Below are 17,862 nucleotides of genomic sequence, written 5' to 3' on the forward strand. Positions count from 1 at the left end.
TACTTTGAAATTTCTACAGTCTTAGCCATATTAAAGAGATCCTATTGATTCTGAAGCTGTAGATTTTGATTCCACTGACTATTTTTAAAACACTGTTTTGGGGTTGGGTTTTTTCACATGGCTTTTGGAAATCCAACTAAGGGCCTCAGGCGTGCAGGCAAGCACTTCCACCATTGAACCATCGCCCCAGCCCACACTCTACCTTTTATATGGTTCTTTTCCTCTTTCTCTCTTGGATTTCAGCAAATCCCTTTACTTATCTCCTGTCTGCAGTCATGTCACCCAAGTACAGGTGGCAGGTCCCTCAGGGTGTGTCAGAATCACACCCCTCTGGGACTTCCACTGAGATGCTCAGTGCAGGAGAGTCCGCTTCTGCCTCCTTCTCCCCCTCTCATCACTGAGAATGCCAGAGGCCACATCTCACTCAAATGTGTAAACCTCCTAGCTTTTCCCACTAGACTACTGATTTATAGCTGAACAGGTGCTACACATAAGATGGACTGCCACCTACTTCATTCTACTCTAGACACTGTCCATATGACCCGAAGCATGTCGAGGATTGTGTGGTGGTAACACTCTCACATATGAGCTAGGCTTGGGGCCTCCAGCAACGGCTTCCTTTGGGCTTTTCCTTTGCAATGTTAACAGTATGTATTTATAGGAGACCAAAAGTCTGATACAGTGACTATGAGTCTTCAGAGTTTGTAATTCTGGTGTGTTCTCTCTCTCTCTCTCTCTTCTCTCTCTCTCTCTCTCCCTCTCTCTCTCTCTCTCTCTCTCTCTCTCTCTCTCTCTCTCTCTCTCTTCTCTCCCACTACCCAACCCCTCACACACACACGGACATGGACACATGGCTTGGTTCATGTCCACAGTGACATAGACACACACCAGACCCTTCTGCTGTCTGTCTCTGAACCTAGCATTTGAACATTTGTATACAGATTGATTAAAAACTCTCAGGAAACAAAAACTCAAAGCACAGTGGATACTCTGGTCAGACCTGGGACCCTACTGCCAAGAAACACTTCCCTGAAATGTAGGTAGTTTACACCAGAGCCCACAGTAGGCTCAAACCCTCCACCATGGGCTATTCCCAGGCCTGGTCAGGCATTAGGGTTTCTGTAGGCAGTAAGCTAAGCAGACCCCCATTCTGTGGCTGACCCAAAAGCCCCTGTACAACATCCCTAGTCCCTCCAGTATCTCTGCTACCATACCCCTGACAGGTCTGAGGTAAGAGTGATGGGCCTCTAGTCTAGACCTCTCATAAAACCAGCTGGAAGTGTGGGCTACAAGCTGTCCCTGCCCTTAGATGTGAAAGGTTCCCTGGATGTCAGCATCAGAAGTCACTCGCTCTGGAACACTATAAAAAAACCAAACAGGACTGAGGACTGAGGAGAGCATGAAGCCTGACTACTGCTGAAGGAACTCGGTGCAGGCTAGAAAAGACCCTTAACAAATAATCAGAAGGAAAAAGAAATCTAGGAAGCACATAACAGTGTTTCCCATTTACAGTAATAGAAAGAAAGAGGGCCCCGTCATGACAGGTAACCTCAGGGAGAGCATCTGGCTGAGACTGGCTTCTGAGCACAGGTTCAGGGTTGGACCATCCTACAGGCTCTGAGCCCTTCTTGGCCATTGTTCTCATCGCCCTGGACCAAAGATGAAACTCAGGGCCTGGAGGTATTGGGAGACCATAGATCCACCAGGAAACCCCACGTCATCCTTGATTAAGATTTCATAAAACACACGGAAGGAGATGTCCTAGACCAAGCAGCCGCCTTCTGCTCAGTACTGCAGCGCCTACTCTACCAACTCACATGCACTGAGAGCCTTGAGACCTAGGGAGCACCCATAGGTGTTGGTGGGGCCACAGTGCTCTGTGATCACAGGACTCAGCACAGAGGGTGCTCTTCCCCAAAACACTATTTCCAATACAGCAGTACATTCATGATGCTACTGGTAATTCCCAGGGATGCAAAGCACCCTGGTGGGCAAGGTAAGAGGCAAAGCACTCCCTGCGGAGAGGGCTGCTTACTTTCCAACACGTGGGAGGCTGAGTATGAGAGGATGCTTATGAGTATCTTGTATAAGAAAGTCTAAAATTCCACTCTATCAGCTCCTCATCGGGCTCCTGGGCATCCTGGGAGAAGTAAGGTGTGGTCCAGAGGTCAGAGAGAAAGATCCCAGGCTTCTGGATAGAGAAACCTGCTTCCAGATTTCCTCCCCAAGCTAGATCTTGAATACAGTGGACTAGATGTAACTGAGAACATTTAGGTGAGGCTTTTGTGGTGCACACCCATGCACTCTAGACATGGGGGTCCTTCAGAATCTATGCCCTGCAAGATGGAGTTTAACAAGGCACAGTACTGGTGCTACTCCCCACACATGGGTACTAGTATCATCAGAATAGGACCAGCAGGCAGGTTACCATGACAACGGTAATGCTGAAGTGGAAAGGCAGTGAAAATGCAGCCATCCAGAGACCAGCTCTAGTCTAGCAGCCATTTTCTTGGGGATGTGGTAGTAGGGGGAAGGGACGATAAAGCTGCTCAAGTCATCAGTCCTGTGGCGTCTCCAGGGCACCTACACCATACAGGTTGTGGAGGAGTGTTTCTGGAGCAGGCGTGTAAGTCACTGTCCCTCCAATCCTGTCAGGGGTGGCACTGATGAACAATGGCACTGGCGGGTCAGCCAGGCCCATCACCACACCAGTCTCAGCAAAAGTCATTGCAATTGGGTCTTGGATACTAGTTTATGCCACTTCAGCAAGTGCATCTGACCATGTGGAGGAATATTTTAGGAAGTCCAAACTTTCACCTAGGTCTTTAAGAAGGCACAGCTGTAAGGACCCAGGACATGTTAGAGGGCAGGACTGGAGGATGTTGCCATGAAGTCCCTTGTCTTCTGGATCCTTGAAGCCATTGCTTCTGGCTTCCATGGCTGCCCTGTGGTGGTTTAAATGAGTGGCCCCCATAGGCTCATCTATTTGAATGCTTGGTCCCTAGTTAGTGTAATAGTTTGGAAAGAACTGGAAAGAATTACGAGTGTGGCCTTGTTGGAAGAGATGTGTCACTGGGAAATGGGCTTTGAGGTTTCAAAAGCCCAAGCCATGAACAGTTAGCTCTCTCTCTGCCTTGTTCTTGTGGATCAGATGTAAGCTCTCAACTACTGCTTCAGCAACACGCCTGCCTATCTGACTGTCACCTTGCTCCCTGCCATGATGGTCATTGACTCTCCCTCTCAAACAGTAAGCAAGCCACCAATAAATTCCTCTATAAGTTACCCTGGAGATGGTGTCTGTTTACAGCAACAGAAAAGTATCTGAGACATGGCCCATGCTGCAGGAGTCGAAGCCTAAGCTTGGAAGTAATACTGCTGATGTCAATGCTGTGCTGTGTTCCACCGTGCGTGCGTGCGTGCATGCATGTGTGTGTATGTATGTGTGTATATGTGTGTATGTGTGTAGGAGTGTGTGTGTGTATATGTGTGTGTGTATGAGTGTATGTGTATGTGTGTAGGAGTATGGGTGTGTGTATGTGTGTGTGTAGGAGTGTGGGTGTGTATGTGTGTGTGTATGTGTGTATATGTGCGTGTGTATGTGTATATGTATGTGTGTAGGTGTGTGTATGTATGTGTGTAGGTGTGTGTGTGTGTGTGTGTGTGTGTGTGTGTGTGTGTGTTGGCAGAAGGCAACCTTACTTATCATTCCTTGACAACAGGAAAGTCAAGTTCAATTCTGCCTGTCAGCATGAAGTTCCACCCCTTCACTAAGCTATCCCCAAATAACTGTTCATAAGTCCCATCGGTTTCTAAAGGGAATTACCACCATCACCCTCATTCTGCTACAGGCAAGGACCAGAGAGTCTCCTAGAGACAACAGAAAAGCTACGTCTGTCAAGTCTCATCAATATGGTTGGCCAAACAAGACCTGAACGACTATGTCAACTGACATGCCATCATGGAAAGGGGAGACTGAGAACTATAGGCAACTGGGGAGTGCCCAGAATGGGAGAAATGCTTCCCATTGTTTATCTAGTACCAAGTGGTTAGCCCTGAGAGCATATGCATACAGGTAACATCATATGACTGAGTGGGTTATATTTATGCATTTAGGGGTATAGGAGTTTGGGGTTAAGTGGGTGGCATTGTGTAACAACAATTAAAGGTAAAAATAAAATAGTAGCCATGGACATTAAAAACAAACAAACAGACTGCATATAGAGAAGAACCTTACCTCTGGAGGTAACTGCAGAAGGCCTGTCAACAAATTCAGCCTCCCTCTATGGGGCATCCCAATAATGATGTCAGTTATACCGCCATAGGCTGACAATTTCAGCAACTCGTGAAAAAATCCCATCATGCTCTCTGCCCCTTCACCTCCATATCTCTTCACTGTGGCAAACTTGGTGGCCAAAAAGTGGTCGAACTCCTACGGAAAAGACATATTAGCTGCTGGAAGACTGTTGAGTGCTCAGGTGGAAGGCAGAGAAGTTTCATGAGGTGTAAGAAGGCCCCAGATTATTCCAGTGGTCACATCTGTGTCCCTCCACTACATAGCCACTGAGAGAGACATCACAGGATAGTACAGCTCTGCTATAGACCCTTGGCCCAGAAGGAGCTGTAAAGAGAAGACCCGAGTTACTGGTAGAGTCACCAATCTGGGAACAGCCACCTTATGTATTTGCTTTTCCAGACTTAAGGCCGGACTTGGCTCTCTGCTGCTTGGTCTAACACGGTAGTGTTTGTAGAGGCTCCGCGGCATTTTCTCACTAAGGTCTAATGCTATCCAGATATTCACACTGGTATGAACAGGCTTTTTATTGGTTTGTCATGGCTGAGTCCTTACCACAACCCTCGTGATTTGGTTTCACCAGTTTACACAGAGAATCTCTGCCCAGCAGTTTAGCAATCTCTTCAGGAAACAAAAAGAGATGTTTAAACTTAAGGACTTTGCCAGTTTTTACAAAATAAGCAGACAAATGCCATCAACGCACTCTGATGCCGAGGAGGACGAACAGCTCTCGACATGTTATGTTCTCTGCTTCTGCCTGGAGTGAAGTGTTGCCAGTCTGTTGTTCTGCAGCAAAGGGGAGTGAGGGGGACAAGGTCTAAGGCCTTCTTTCCTCTCTTCAGTGCCTAGCTAGCTTTTCGGGAACTGAGAAGACCAGGTTCACTTACATTAGCTAGTGCTTATTTTTACCATTTTTAGTTATACAGTTGTATGTATCTGTACATCAGTACATACGTATAAGTGCAGGTGCCCTTAGAAGCCGTAGGCATTGGATCCCCTGTTGCTGGAGTTAAAAACAGCAACATGAGGCACCGTGTGGGTGCTGGGACTTGAACCGAGATTCTCTTGAAGAGCAGCAGGTGATTTTAGCCACCCCTCCAGCGCCTAGCTGATACTGTTTATACCTGAGATTCTAGCAATAGTCTTGATAGGTGTTTTCGTTCTTCTGTGGTAAACGTCTCCTTTTTCAGTTCCTCAAACCTTCTGGCAAACCAGTCTCTCTCTTCCTGGCTCTGAAGCTGGGCAGTTTCGATGGAAATTGGCCCACAGTAGATATGGTTCAAGTAGGCTAACACTTCCTCAAGAGAAGCCTCTTCTTTGCCCATGTTTAGCAGTCCTGTGAAACAGAACCAAAGGGATCATTTCAAAGAATAACCGACCAGACAGAAGATAAATCAGGGGAGAGAACAGAACCTGCTCCAATTGTGAACACTCCATTACAAACTGAATCATCAGTGATTATTAATATTTCCTTTAAAAAAAAAAAACAATGAGGGGGGGCTGGAGAGATGGCTCAATGGTTAAAAGCACTGACTGCTCTTCTAGAGGTCCTGAGTTCAGTTCCCAGCAACCACATGGTGGCTCACAACTATCTGTCATAGGCATCCAATGCCATCTTCTGGTGTGTCTGAAGACAGCGACAGTATACCCACATATATGAAATAAATAAATAAATCTTAAAAAAAAATTGTGAGAAATTATATCCAGGATCTCTCACGTAACAAGCAAGCATTCTGCCACTCAGTGATGGCCATAAGGTAGTGAAACCCAATGGGAGGAGACCTTCCTCATGAGGACAGCTCTATGTTATGTTGGATTGTGATTCTATAGTGATTTCAAAATTTAAAACTCTTGGGATAGGAATACATCACAGTAGAGAGCTCTTGCCAGGCTTGCACAGGAACCTGGGTCTCTTTCTTGCACCACAATAACACTGATAACGTAAGTAACATGAGATAAACCCTAAAACTGTGACTTGTGATCCAGGCCTAATTTTTCTGTTTGTTTTCTTTTGTTATTGCTTTAGTTTCCAGGCCAGGAAAGGAATGGAATGAGAGGGTTGGGACTTTGGAATAAGAGCAGACCTAGGTTGTTTCCCACCTCTGCCATGTGACAACTACACATTCCTTAGGTTTTCTGAGTCTGTTTGCATCTGTGGTAGTTTGAATGAGAAGTCCCCCAGAGGTTCAGACACTGGAACACTCAGATCCCAGACAGTGGTGCTGTTTGGGAAGTTTAGGAGGCCATGCTGGAGGAATGACATCACCAGGATTAGGCTCTGAGATTTTAAAAGCCGCATCCACTTCTAGTCTACGTATGTGCTCTCAGCTTGCTGCTCTGGCCTCACACCTGCCCGCCACACTTCCCCCACTGAAATGGTGATGAACTTTCACCCCTCGAGAGCCATCAGCCCGAATCAACCCTTCCTTCTATAAGTTGCCTTGGTCCGGATGTTTTATCACTGCTGTAACTAACTCAGACTCCATCTCTAAACTAAAGATGGCAATAAAGGCTTTTAGGGGCAGTTATGAAAATGAATCAGCAGTCTATATGTAAAATAAATGGTACCGACATGTTCGGATTTTTAAACACTGTTCTTTATGTACCATGGGGTACCATGTGCATTCCATCGTATATGGCATACGGAGATAGGAGGGAAGCTTAAGGAGCTGGTTCTCCCCTTCTACTTCGTATGCCCCACCACTTGGTGGTAGACACCTCTAGCCACTGAATCATCTTGCTAGCCTGCTCTACGTGTTTTTTACCACAGAGAAACTAAGACCATTCTAGAACTTCAAGACAGCTCCTACTTGGACACAATTCAATGTGCTCTTCCTTGTCTCCTCTCCCAGTAGTTCTCAAGCTATGGGTCACAACCCCATTAAAGGGCTAATGATCTTTCCACAGGGGGTTGCCCAAGACCATCAGAAAACAGAGATAATTACTTTATGACTCATAACAGTAGCAAAATAAGTAGCAGTTACAAAGTAGCAACAAAACTGATTTTATGGTTGGGTGTCACCACAATGTGAGGAACAACTGTATCAAAGAGTCGCCACATTAGGAGTTGGAGAACCACTGCCTTTACTGATGGATGTCTCCAATCCAGAACATCCTGTCCTACAAGAACAGAAGAAGGCACTTCCTGACAGTTCTCCTCGAACACCCAGGAGCCGCCTTACCTGTGGTAGTGAAGGGTCCCTGGAGTGTCTGGACAAGAGCTTGGATTTCAGGCACAGTATCCAGGAGGGCTTGTCCGGGGAAGAGAGGGTTGATCTGGGCAGCTTTGTGGCCATGCTCACAATACACTGTCACCAGCCTGGCAAGGCCATGGTCAACTGAATTGAGAGAATGAAATAAAACAATTGAGGAGATGCTCAGAAACTACAGAAATGTTTGTCACAGAAGGATAGACGGCCTTAGACATTTAATATGCTGTTCTCCCTTGCATCCGTTAGGGGTTTTCAGAATTAAAGGCCATCAGATTCTAGGTAAACACTTATTTTCTTAAATTTATCTCCTGATTGCTAAAGTCCATGGAAGCAAAACCAAATAGGAGAGGAGCTCGAGCCATGAGTGCTTATTTGTGATAACTGCACGTGTGGTAGACATTAGGAAGGACTTCCAAAACTGACACACATCAATTCCACACTGACATTAAAGACATAGTCCCCTTCCTTTCTCGGCTAGTGCAGAAGTTCTTAGATCTTAGACTGCACGTTAAAAAAGGCCAAATGCTAGGTGTGGTGTCGAATGCCTTTAATCCCAGCACTTGGGAGGCAAAGGCAGGCAGACTTCTGTAAATTCAAAACCAATCTAGTCTACAAAGTGAGCTTCAGGACAGCCAAGGCTACACAGAGAAACCCTGTCTCAAAAAAAAATAAAAAGCAAAAAGCCAGCAAACAAACAACAGGGCTAGAGAAATGGCTCAACGGTTGAGGATACTTGCTGCTCTTGCAGAGGACCAGGTTCAGCTCCCAGCATCCACACGGCAGCTCACAACCATCTGTAACTCCAGTTCCAGGGTACTCAGAGCTCTCTTTTGGCCCTTTCAGACACCAAGCACATACTAGTACACATACATACTGGCAAAGCATTCACACACATATATACATGCAAGACAAACATTCATATACATACATAGAGGCAGGCCAAACATTCACACACATACATACAGACAGGCCAAACATTCACACACATACATACATGCAAGCCAAACATTCATACACATACATACATGCAAGCCAAACATTCACACACATACATACAGGCAGGCAAAACATTCACATACATACATACAGGCAGGCAAAACATTCATACAAACAAAACAATAATCTATCATCTATCTATGTATCTATCTACCCACCAATGTACTGATATTTCTCTCTGGTTGGAGTTACACGTGCTTATATTTACGAAGCAAAGGCAGATGGATTAAGACCTATCTAGTAAGTTCTAAGCCAGCCAGTGCTACCTAGCAAGACCCTGTCTCAAACAAACAAACAAAAATAATAACAATAATATAGTAACACGAAGGTTACTATCACAATCAATGATACATTTCCATTTCTCCTTCAGTGCTGAGAACAAAAATTCAGCGTCTCTCACATGCTCTACCACAAGGCCAAATACTCAACCTCACATCTCCTTTGTTAAAAAAAAAAAATCTGTATTTATTTATTTTGGCAAGGGGCATGCCAGAGCATGCATGTGGAAGCCAGAGGACACCTTGTGAAGATCTGTTCTCTCCTTTTCTCATGTGGGCCCCAGGGATCAGATTTTGGGGCTCAGGCTTGGTAGCAAGCACCTACATCCCACGAACTATCTAACTGGCTCTCTTTCATTCTTAGAGACTCCAGACAGTTAGTTTATAAAACCGTAGACAAGGAATCTTAATTATCTCATCACTCACTATCATAGAGCTATGTAGACAAGCTGGGCACAGTGGCTCCCATCGGCAGTCTAGGAATTCTGGGGCTTGCTATGACTTCAAGGCCATCCTGGAGTACACAGTGAGGTCCAGGAAAGACTATCCCTGCTGTCTCAAAGCAAAGCAACTATAGGTGACAGACTGGGAATGCAACTCAGTGGAGGAGAGCTTGGCTACCATGTGTGGGGCCATTACTTAATCCCCGGTGCCTAAACAAACAATTAAATAAAGTTAGGGTAGTGTGGTGGTACATTCCTTTAATCTCAGTACTCAGAGACAGGAGTGGCTTTCTCTGAGTTCCAGGACAGCCAGGGCTACAACATAGTCAGCTCCTGTCTCAAAAAAACAAAGCAAAACAAACCTCTTCAACATCTACTTTATGAACAGTTACTGCTGCACAATGGTTTCCTAGCAACAGATGCGATTCGGTCTGTGCTCTCTACATTGCCAAGTTCTTCACATGCGGTAGCCATAGTGAAGGAGGATCAGGGATGCAGTCATCAGACATGTTTGTATCCTCTGCAGCTAGGCAGGCCTGCAGTGAACCATATTCCCAGAGACAACTTCGGTTTGCCCCCTTCCTGAGTCTTAACTGCTGATCATGTCCTCCAGTTTGAGGAGACATCCTTTCAGATATCACTCTTTGCCTGGGATAGCCACAGCTAGGTTCTGTTGCCTGTGACTGGAAGACACAGCGAAAACAAAAACACTGTTTACAAAACACAATGGCAAATGCATCCATCCACACTGGTTATTTTGTTCTTTACTATAAATTAAAATGTTTAATTTTGGTAGTGAAGCACAATGACGACAGTTCTGCTTCAGGAAGGAAAATGCCAAGTTACCCAGCACGAAGAACACTATGCTAAGCTAAACTAAACTTAGTATTTCATTTAAAAGCTAGGCGAAGGGGAGATGGCTTAGCAGTTAAGAGTTCAGGTTGCTTCTACAGAAAATCCTGACTTAATTCTCAGCATCTTCCATGACTCTAGTCCCAGGGGATCTGACACCCTCTTCTGGCCTCTGTGGGTAGTAAGTGCCTCCTCCCATAACATCTGACTTTCTTTTTTCCTTTCCTTTTCTTTTCTTTCTCTTTCTTTCTTTCTTTCTTTTCTTTTTTCTTTTTCTTTTTTTTTTTTTTAGGATATCTCAATTTTCCAAGTGCTAGGATTACAAACATATACTACCATGTTTAACTCTTCTGTTGGGGGTCAGGAGGAGGAGATTGTTTTTCGTTTTTTTTGAGACAGGGTTTCCTTGTGCTGACTGTCCTGGAAGTTAGTTGCTCTGTGGCTGGCCTTGAACTCAGAGATCTGCCTGCCTCTGCCTCCCAAGTGCTGTGTCACACTACCACCTCCAAGCCAGGTTAAACTGACACTGGTAACAAAGAAGTTGACTCCAATGTTTCATTATACTTACACACTACACACACCATGTACATACACACACACACACACACACACACACACACACATACACATATATACCACACACACCACACACCATACACATACATACACCACACACACACACACACACACACACATATATACACCACACACCATACACACATGCACATATACACACATACACACCATATACACACATACACACTACATACACACCATACACACACATACCACACACACCATAAATACACACCATACACACATACACTTACACACATACCACACACACCATACACATACACATATACACACATACACACCACATACATACACATATACACACATATATATCACATAGCACACACATATATACCACATCACACACATACATATATACACACATATATAACACACACACATGCACGCACACACACACATGCGCACAATTTTTCCCTTGAGGTAAAACCTAGGGCCCTGAGCATTCTAAGCAGACATTCTGCCACTGAGGCAAATCCTCATCCCTTCATTTATTACAATAAAAGTTGAGAAGGGGGTCTCACACAGCTTCAGTGGGAAATGTCCCCTATGGATTTATGTGTTTGTCTTGTACCTATAGAAAAAATGACGAGGGAACTGTATCAATAAGTCATCTTTCAAGTAAAGGGCTAGAGCTGTACACTTTTGCATCTGCATTAATATTTTAAAATTTCTACAGTTTTAAAAATCATTTCAGTTTCTTCAAAGTATTTTTTTACTATTCTAGTAAAGGCCCCTGTGATTTGTAATACGCAACACCCACACAATCTCAGTTCAACTATCACAGCTCAGGGATAGAGACAGTAACCTCTAGACAGCCTTAGTAGGGATAGAGAGAGACAGTAACCTCTAGACAGCCTTAGTAGGGATAGAGAGAGACAGTAACCTCTAGACAGTCTTAGTAGGGATAGAGAGAGACAGTAACCTCTAGACAGCCTTAGTAGGGATAGAGAGAGACAGTAACCTCTAGACAGCTTTAGTAGGGACAGAGACAGTAACCTCTAGACAGCCTTAATCTAGAGTCGATGGCTTTCTCTTGAAGGTCTCTGAGCACAGCTTCAGTGGGAAATCTCCCCTATGGATTTATGTGTTTGAACATGCTGTTCCTAGGAGGTTTAGGAGGTAACAGAACATCTGGGTGATGGGGACTAGTGTTGGTGGATGTAGGCCGATTGGGCCAGGCCTTTAGAGTTACAGTCATTTTCTGCTTTCTGATCCAAAAAGATGTAAGGAACGGCCACTGTAGCCACTTCATACTCTTGCCACTAAGGTGCTGCTGCAGCTGCCACGCCTTCTGCTCCAGAACAGACCATCTCTCCTGAAACATGAGACAACACAAACCTTCCCCCTTCCACTTGTTCCTGCCGGGTAGTCTGTAATGTCAATAAGAAAAGTAGGGGGGCTGTGAGGAACTGGGGCTGCAATCAGAATATAAAGTGAATAAATAAACTAAGGGAAGAGAAAAAATAAAGTAACCACCATGGTTTTTAAAAGATGCTTTAAAAAAAATAATGAAAATCTAAGCCGGGCGGTGGTGGTGCACGCCTTTAATCCCAGCACTTGGGAGGCAGAGGCAGGTGGATGTCTGAGTTTGAGGCCATCCTGGTCTACAGAGTGAGTTCCAGGACAGCCCGGGCTATACAGAGAAACCCTGTCTCTTAAAACAAAACAAAACAAAACAAAACAAAACAAAACAAAACAAAACAAAACAAAAAAAACATAAAAACAAAAAAAAAAAGAAAAAGAAAATCTAAAATCCTTCATGATAAAATTTATCCTTGTGAATTGCCTGTCTTCAACTCACCTCCACTATCAGCTGGGAGTTTGGATGAATAAATCCAAAATCGATGCATAAGATTCTGAGCACAAATAAATAAATAAAATTATCTGCCAACTAAGGGTTTACAGAGGCTAAAGTACAAGCTATTAGCAAGAGTAAACTACAAAGAACACTCAGTCAAAGTTTAACTGCTGAAAACACGGACAATCCTCTCAGTTCAAGAAGCTTCTAAAGGCAAATCTGCTACTGCCTTAAGTCCTCAGTACCAAGGAATGCTTAGTGAACGCTGTGGGTACCCGAGACAGCCACTGGCAGTGCCCAAACGTATAAAGGGTAAGGAAAGGCAGTGAGGCCACAGAGCCTGAACTGCTTTCCCTTCATCCTCTCTTGTTGCTTTTCCTTTTGGACAAGGTTTTGCTATAGTCTAGGCTGGCCTTGAACTTGTTATCCTCCTATTTTAGCCTGTGAATGAATAACTGGTATGTGTCGCCAGCTTGACCACAGTGTTACTTCTGAAGTATCAGAGACTCCAGAAGGGTTTGTCTTTTATTTTGTAAATACCCAAAAATTAAATACATAATCCATAATAGAAAATCATTCCTCTGCACTAAGACTGTACTTTCACGGCAACTTATAAACCTGAAAAACATTATAGCCAAACCCACAGCCTTATCTGACTCCTATTCTTTAAAAATTTATTTAGTTAGTTTGTTTATTTACTTATTCAATGTGTGTGTGTGTGCATGTGTGCCTATAGAAGCCAGAAGAGGGTGTCAGATCCTCTGGAGCTGGAGTTACTGGAGATTCTGAACTGCCCAAAGTAGTTGCTGGGACTCTAACTCCAGTTCTCAGAAAGAATAACAAGGCTATTAAGTAATGAGCCATCACTCTAGCCTCCAGACTTCCAATTAAAAGAACTAAATTAAAATGCACTTATCCAAAACTTAATGGCAAATCAAAAAATACTGCATTATAGTCCTAGCATGTAGCAGTTGAAGTAGGAAGACCATCAAGAGTTGAAGGCCAGTCTACACAATAGCAAGTATGAGGTCAACCAGAATTACAGAGAAAGACCATATCTCAAAAAATAAAATAAATAAAAAACTGCATGTACAAGAATAGATAGATAGATAGATAGATAGATAGATAGATAGATAGATAGACAGATAGATATAGAGATATATCTTTTTAGCTTTAATTTTTATTTTATGTGAATAGCTATTTTGCTTTTGGGTATGTCTATGTACCTGGTACCAGCAGAGGGCTCTGACCTCATGTCTTTTACTAAGAAATAAATAGTGGGACTGGAGAGGTAGCTCAGAAATCAAGAGCACTGATTGCTCTTCCAGAGGACCAGACTCAGCACCTACATGGTAACTCACAACAGTCTGTATCTCCAGTCCCAGGGACCTCTTCTGGATTTCACTGGCACCAGGCACATGTGGTACACAGACATATATGAATGCAAAACAACACATAAAATAAAAATTAATCTTAAAAAAGAACGAAAGAAAGAAGAGAGAGAGAGAAAAAATGAGGTCAAGTGGAAGCTATCTGATCAACAAATACTTAGAGATTCAGCACAATTAACAGGAGATACGCTGTGTCTTAGCACCCAGAACACAGAGTATAACAATGAAAACAGAACAGGACCCAGAGGCATGTGCTATAGGCATAGTACTTGCCTCAAGTGTCTTAGGTCCTGAGTTCAATTCCTAGCTCCAAGATAATAAAATAACAACAATAGTGGCTCTGAAAAGACTGTCCAGTATACTCATCCCTTCTCAGGCTATGGCACCTGCTAGAAACAGTTTTGTGAAGTAGGAATTTCTGGTTTTGCTGGAGACTCAGTTGTGTCATGTGATGTTTTCCTGGAAACTGTCTTATGAGAAGGTGTTTTGCTGAAGCAGACACGTAGTGTTTTTCTGGAAGTTGCTTGGTGAAAGGGCATGTGATATTCTGCTACAGCGAATGCATGAGCACATGATGTTTGGGAAGAGCATAAGTATAACCCAGCAGACAGTGGACAGCGTTCTTGCACTCTGCTGGTCATCGTTGGGCTTTGCTGACACCGGTCTTTGCTGACAATACTCTTGCATCGGTTCACCTTGCTTTCTTCATTGATCTTTGCTTGATGTGATTTCATAGAGAGAAATGCACCAAAAAATTTCTGGTGGTATTCTGGCTGCTTCTTGCTGGTTCTGTGGAATCATGGACTCCTGTCAATCGGCAAAGCCTTGTGCTTTCTTCTAGATCGAGCTGCTGCTGCTGATTCATGTGTAATGTTTTGCTATTGGACTGGACTCTGACAATGAAGATTAGAATCACCCCAAAGAACTATTTCTTTTCTTTCCTTTTTTTTTGTTTTTTGTTTTGTTTTGTTTTGTTTTTCAAGACAGGGTTTCTCTGTGTAGCCCTGGCTGTCCTGGAACTCATTCTGTAGACCAGGCTGGCCTTGAACTCAGAAATTCACCTGCCTCTGCTTCTCAAGTGCTAGGATTAAAGGTGTGCACCATCACTGCCTGGCCTCAAAGAACTATTTCTAAACAGATCCACAAAACTCATTTCTTATGAACTTTTCCTGACCCTGGTGAGTGGTGGGCTAGAAAGGAGGTTGAAACATTACAGAACCACACTTAAAGTAGGTTTTGAAAAAAATCTAAGCCTACAGTTTTGTGGGTTTTGTTTCCTTGTTGGTTTTTAACTTAAATGCATTTACTTTGTACCTGCTAGGCACTGGGTACTATAGTAAACACCAAAGATTTAGGTATAGTCAATACATATTCTATATTGTTCAAGTTTCTAAACTCTGTCGAGTTGAAAGAAGAAAGAGTATCTGAATCTTAGGGAAGACATCCCCCAGCTGGTGTGACCAGCCTTTTATATGCAGCACAACATTGTCATGTATGAAGTTTATGGGGCTGCAGCATGACTTAATAGTTACAAGCACTTGCTGCTCTTACAGAGGACCCACGTTCAGTTCCCAGCATCCTTATTGGGTGGCCTACAACCACCTATAACTCCAGCTCTGTACACACACACACATGCACACATACACACACACAAACACACACACTTAGTGAGAATTTGGTTTCTTTAAAAACCCAATTATGCTTTATGAATATGTTTTGGTTTAATCCTAGGTGTGAGATATAGGGCTTCTTCTGATTGTCCACAGCAGCTGGCTATGATCTGTCTCCTGTTCTGGCAGGGGTGTGATTTGCCAGCTGAAGACAGATTACATTTGGAATTCTGGGAACTCTTGAGAGGGTATAAAAAAATGCCAGAGCCCTGAGAGGCTGTGGCTGCTGCTCCCCCTACTGCTGCTGGTTGCTGCTGCTGGGGTTTGCTATGGTTTGCAAAGTGGTTGTGAGCAAACAAGGAAGAAGAAATTGGATGTCCTGACAATGACGAACAACATTCTCTCATGGAACTTGATGACCCTAAGCATTAGGAAGTTCTAACGACATTGATGCCACCTTTCTCCTCTATCCGTTCTCCCCTACCTAATGTTGGGAGGTTAGAAGTGTGGAGAAGGGTAGTAAGAACAAGAACCCAATAAAGGGTCCAAAAGTACAGCTACACATACATATAAAGAGAAACTGCTCCGCCTTTAATCCCAGAACTTGGGAGGCAGAGGCAGGTGGATTTCTGAGTTCAAGGCCAGCCTGGTCTGCAGAGTGAGTTCCAGGACAGCTAGGGCTACACAGAGAAACCCTGTCTCAAAAAACAAAACAAACAAACAAACAAACAACAACAACAACAAAAAACAAACTGCTCAGGCTGGAGAGATGGGATAGCTCAAAGGTTAAGAGCACTGACTGGTCTTCCAGAGGTCCTAAGTTCAATTCCCAGCAACCACTTGGCATCTCACAACCATCTGTAATAGAATCTGACGCCCAAAGAGAGGGACAATGTATTCACATACATAAAATAAATTAATAGATCTTTAAACAATAAAGAAACTGCTTAAATTAATACCCCCCAAAGTCACACAGAGGTGGGGGGGGAACGGGGAGAAAGCAAAAACAAAACATGGAGCTAGAGTTCAAGTCCCTTTGACAGAGTGCTTACCTAGCTGGAGGTTTAAGTCCTAGCACCACATAAAACAAGCTCAGCACTGTAATCTTAATATCTGGGAAGTGGAATCAGAAGTTTAAGGTCATCCTCAGCTAATACAGTAACTTAAAGGCCAGCCAGGAATATCTGAGACTCTATCTAAAATGAACATGTAAATTAATTAAATTAAATTAAAATCTTAGCTTGGTCTACAGAGCAAGTTCCAGGACAGCCAGGGCTACACAAAGAAACCCTGTCTCTAAATAAATAAATAAATAAATAAATAAATAAATATCTGTGTAAGTAACTTTACAAGTTTGTGAATGACAATATTTATAGCTATACTTGGCCAGCTTCCAGGCCCATATGGCCATGAACTCAGGACTGCAAGTTACAGACCTTCAACCCTTCATGTTCTACTGAGACTGCACCTTCCCTCCAAAAGTTTTGTAAGATAACTCAGTCTAGTTCAATGGTTCAAACCTTGGGTTGCAACCCCTTTGAGGGTTAAAGAACTCATTCATAGGAGTCACATATCGGATACCCTGACTAACCAGTATTTATACTACAATTCATAACAGTAGCAAAATCACAGTTGTGAAGTAGCAACAAAATAATTTTATTGTTGTGGTTCACCACAACATAAGGAACTGTATTAAATGGTCAGAGCATTAGAAGGTTGAGAACCACTGACCTAGCTTAACCTTAAAAATCAAATAAAGAGCCGGGCAGTGGTGGCGCACGCCTTTAATCCCAGCCCTTGGGAGGCAGAGGTAGGTGGATTTCTGAGTTCGAGGCCAGGCTGGTCTACAGAGTGAGTTCCAGGACAGCCCGGGCTACACAAAGAAACCCTGTCTCGAAAAACGAAAACAAAAAAACAAAAACAAAAAATAAAAAAAAAAATCAAATAAAGAGGGCTGGTCATAGTGGTGCATACCTTTAATCCTAGCACTCAGGAAACAGAGGCTCTCTGTGAGTTCGAAGCCAGTCTGGTCTACAGAATTCCAGAACAGCTAGGGCTGTTACTTTGAGAAACCCTGTCTCAAAAAAAAACAAAAATCAAATAAAGAATGTAACCTTAAGGGCAGGGCTTGGTAAAACACACCTTTGGTCCCATCTAGGAGACAGAGATAAATCAGATAAACTTAGATAAGTCAGAGATAAAGTCAAGGGCAGCCTCAGTTTATATAGCAAATTCCAGGTCAGAAAGAACTACATAGTGAGACTCTATCTTACAAAAAGAATGTTACCTTCATACTAAAATCTGTAATTCAGAGTCTAAAGGCAAATAGCATTAAATTTAGAGATCAGAGGTAATTAATAAGAGAGCAGACTTCTCAAGCTTAACTCTTTTCTC

At 43.4% G+C, this 17,862-nt stretch overlaps 1 protein-coding gene across 1 annotated transcript in view; it reads right to left on the reverse strand.

Annotated features, from left to right (window-relative positions):
• Dhtkd1 (dehydrogenase E1 and transketolase domain containing 1) overlaps positions 1–17,862 on the reverse strand; it is a 48,562-nt gene that overhangs the window by 26,455 nt on the left and 4,245 nt on the right. Inside the window, exons 2-4 of the mRNA XM_028764929.1 lie at positions 7,474–7,629; positions 5,416–5,627; positions 4,235–4,429 (exon numbers count right to left, since the gene is read on the reverse strand). Of these exons, the coding sequence (XP_028620762.1) occupies positions 4,235–4,429; positions 5,416–5,627; positions 7,474–7,629 (563 nt within the window). The remainder of the gene's footprint in view (positions 1–4,234; positions 4,430–5,415; positions 5,628–7,473; positions 7,630–17,862) is intronic.

This window comes from Grammomys surdaster, unplaced genomic scaffold (genome assembly GCF_004785775.1).
Source record: "Grammomys surdaster isolate TR1022 unplaced genomic scaffold, NIH_TR_1.0 146, whole genome shotgun sequence".
In the NCBI taxonomy this organism is placed as follows: Eukaryota; Metazoa; Chordata; class Mammalia; order Rodentia; family Muridae; genus Grammomys; species Grammomys surdaster.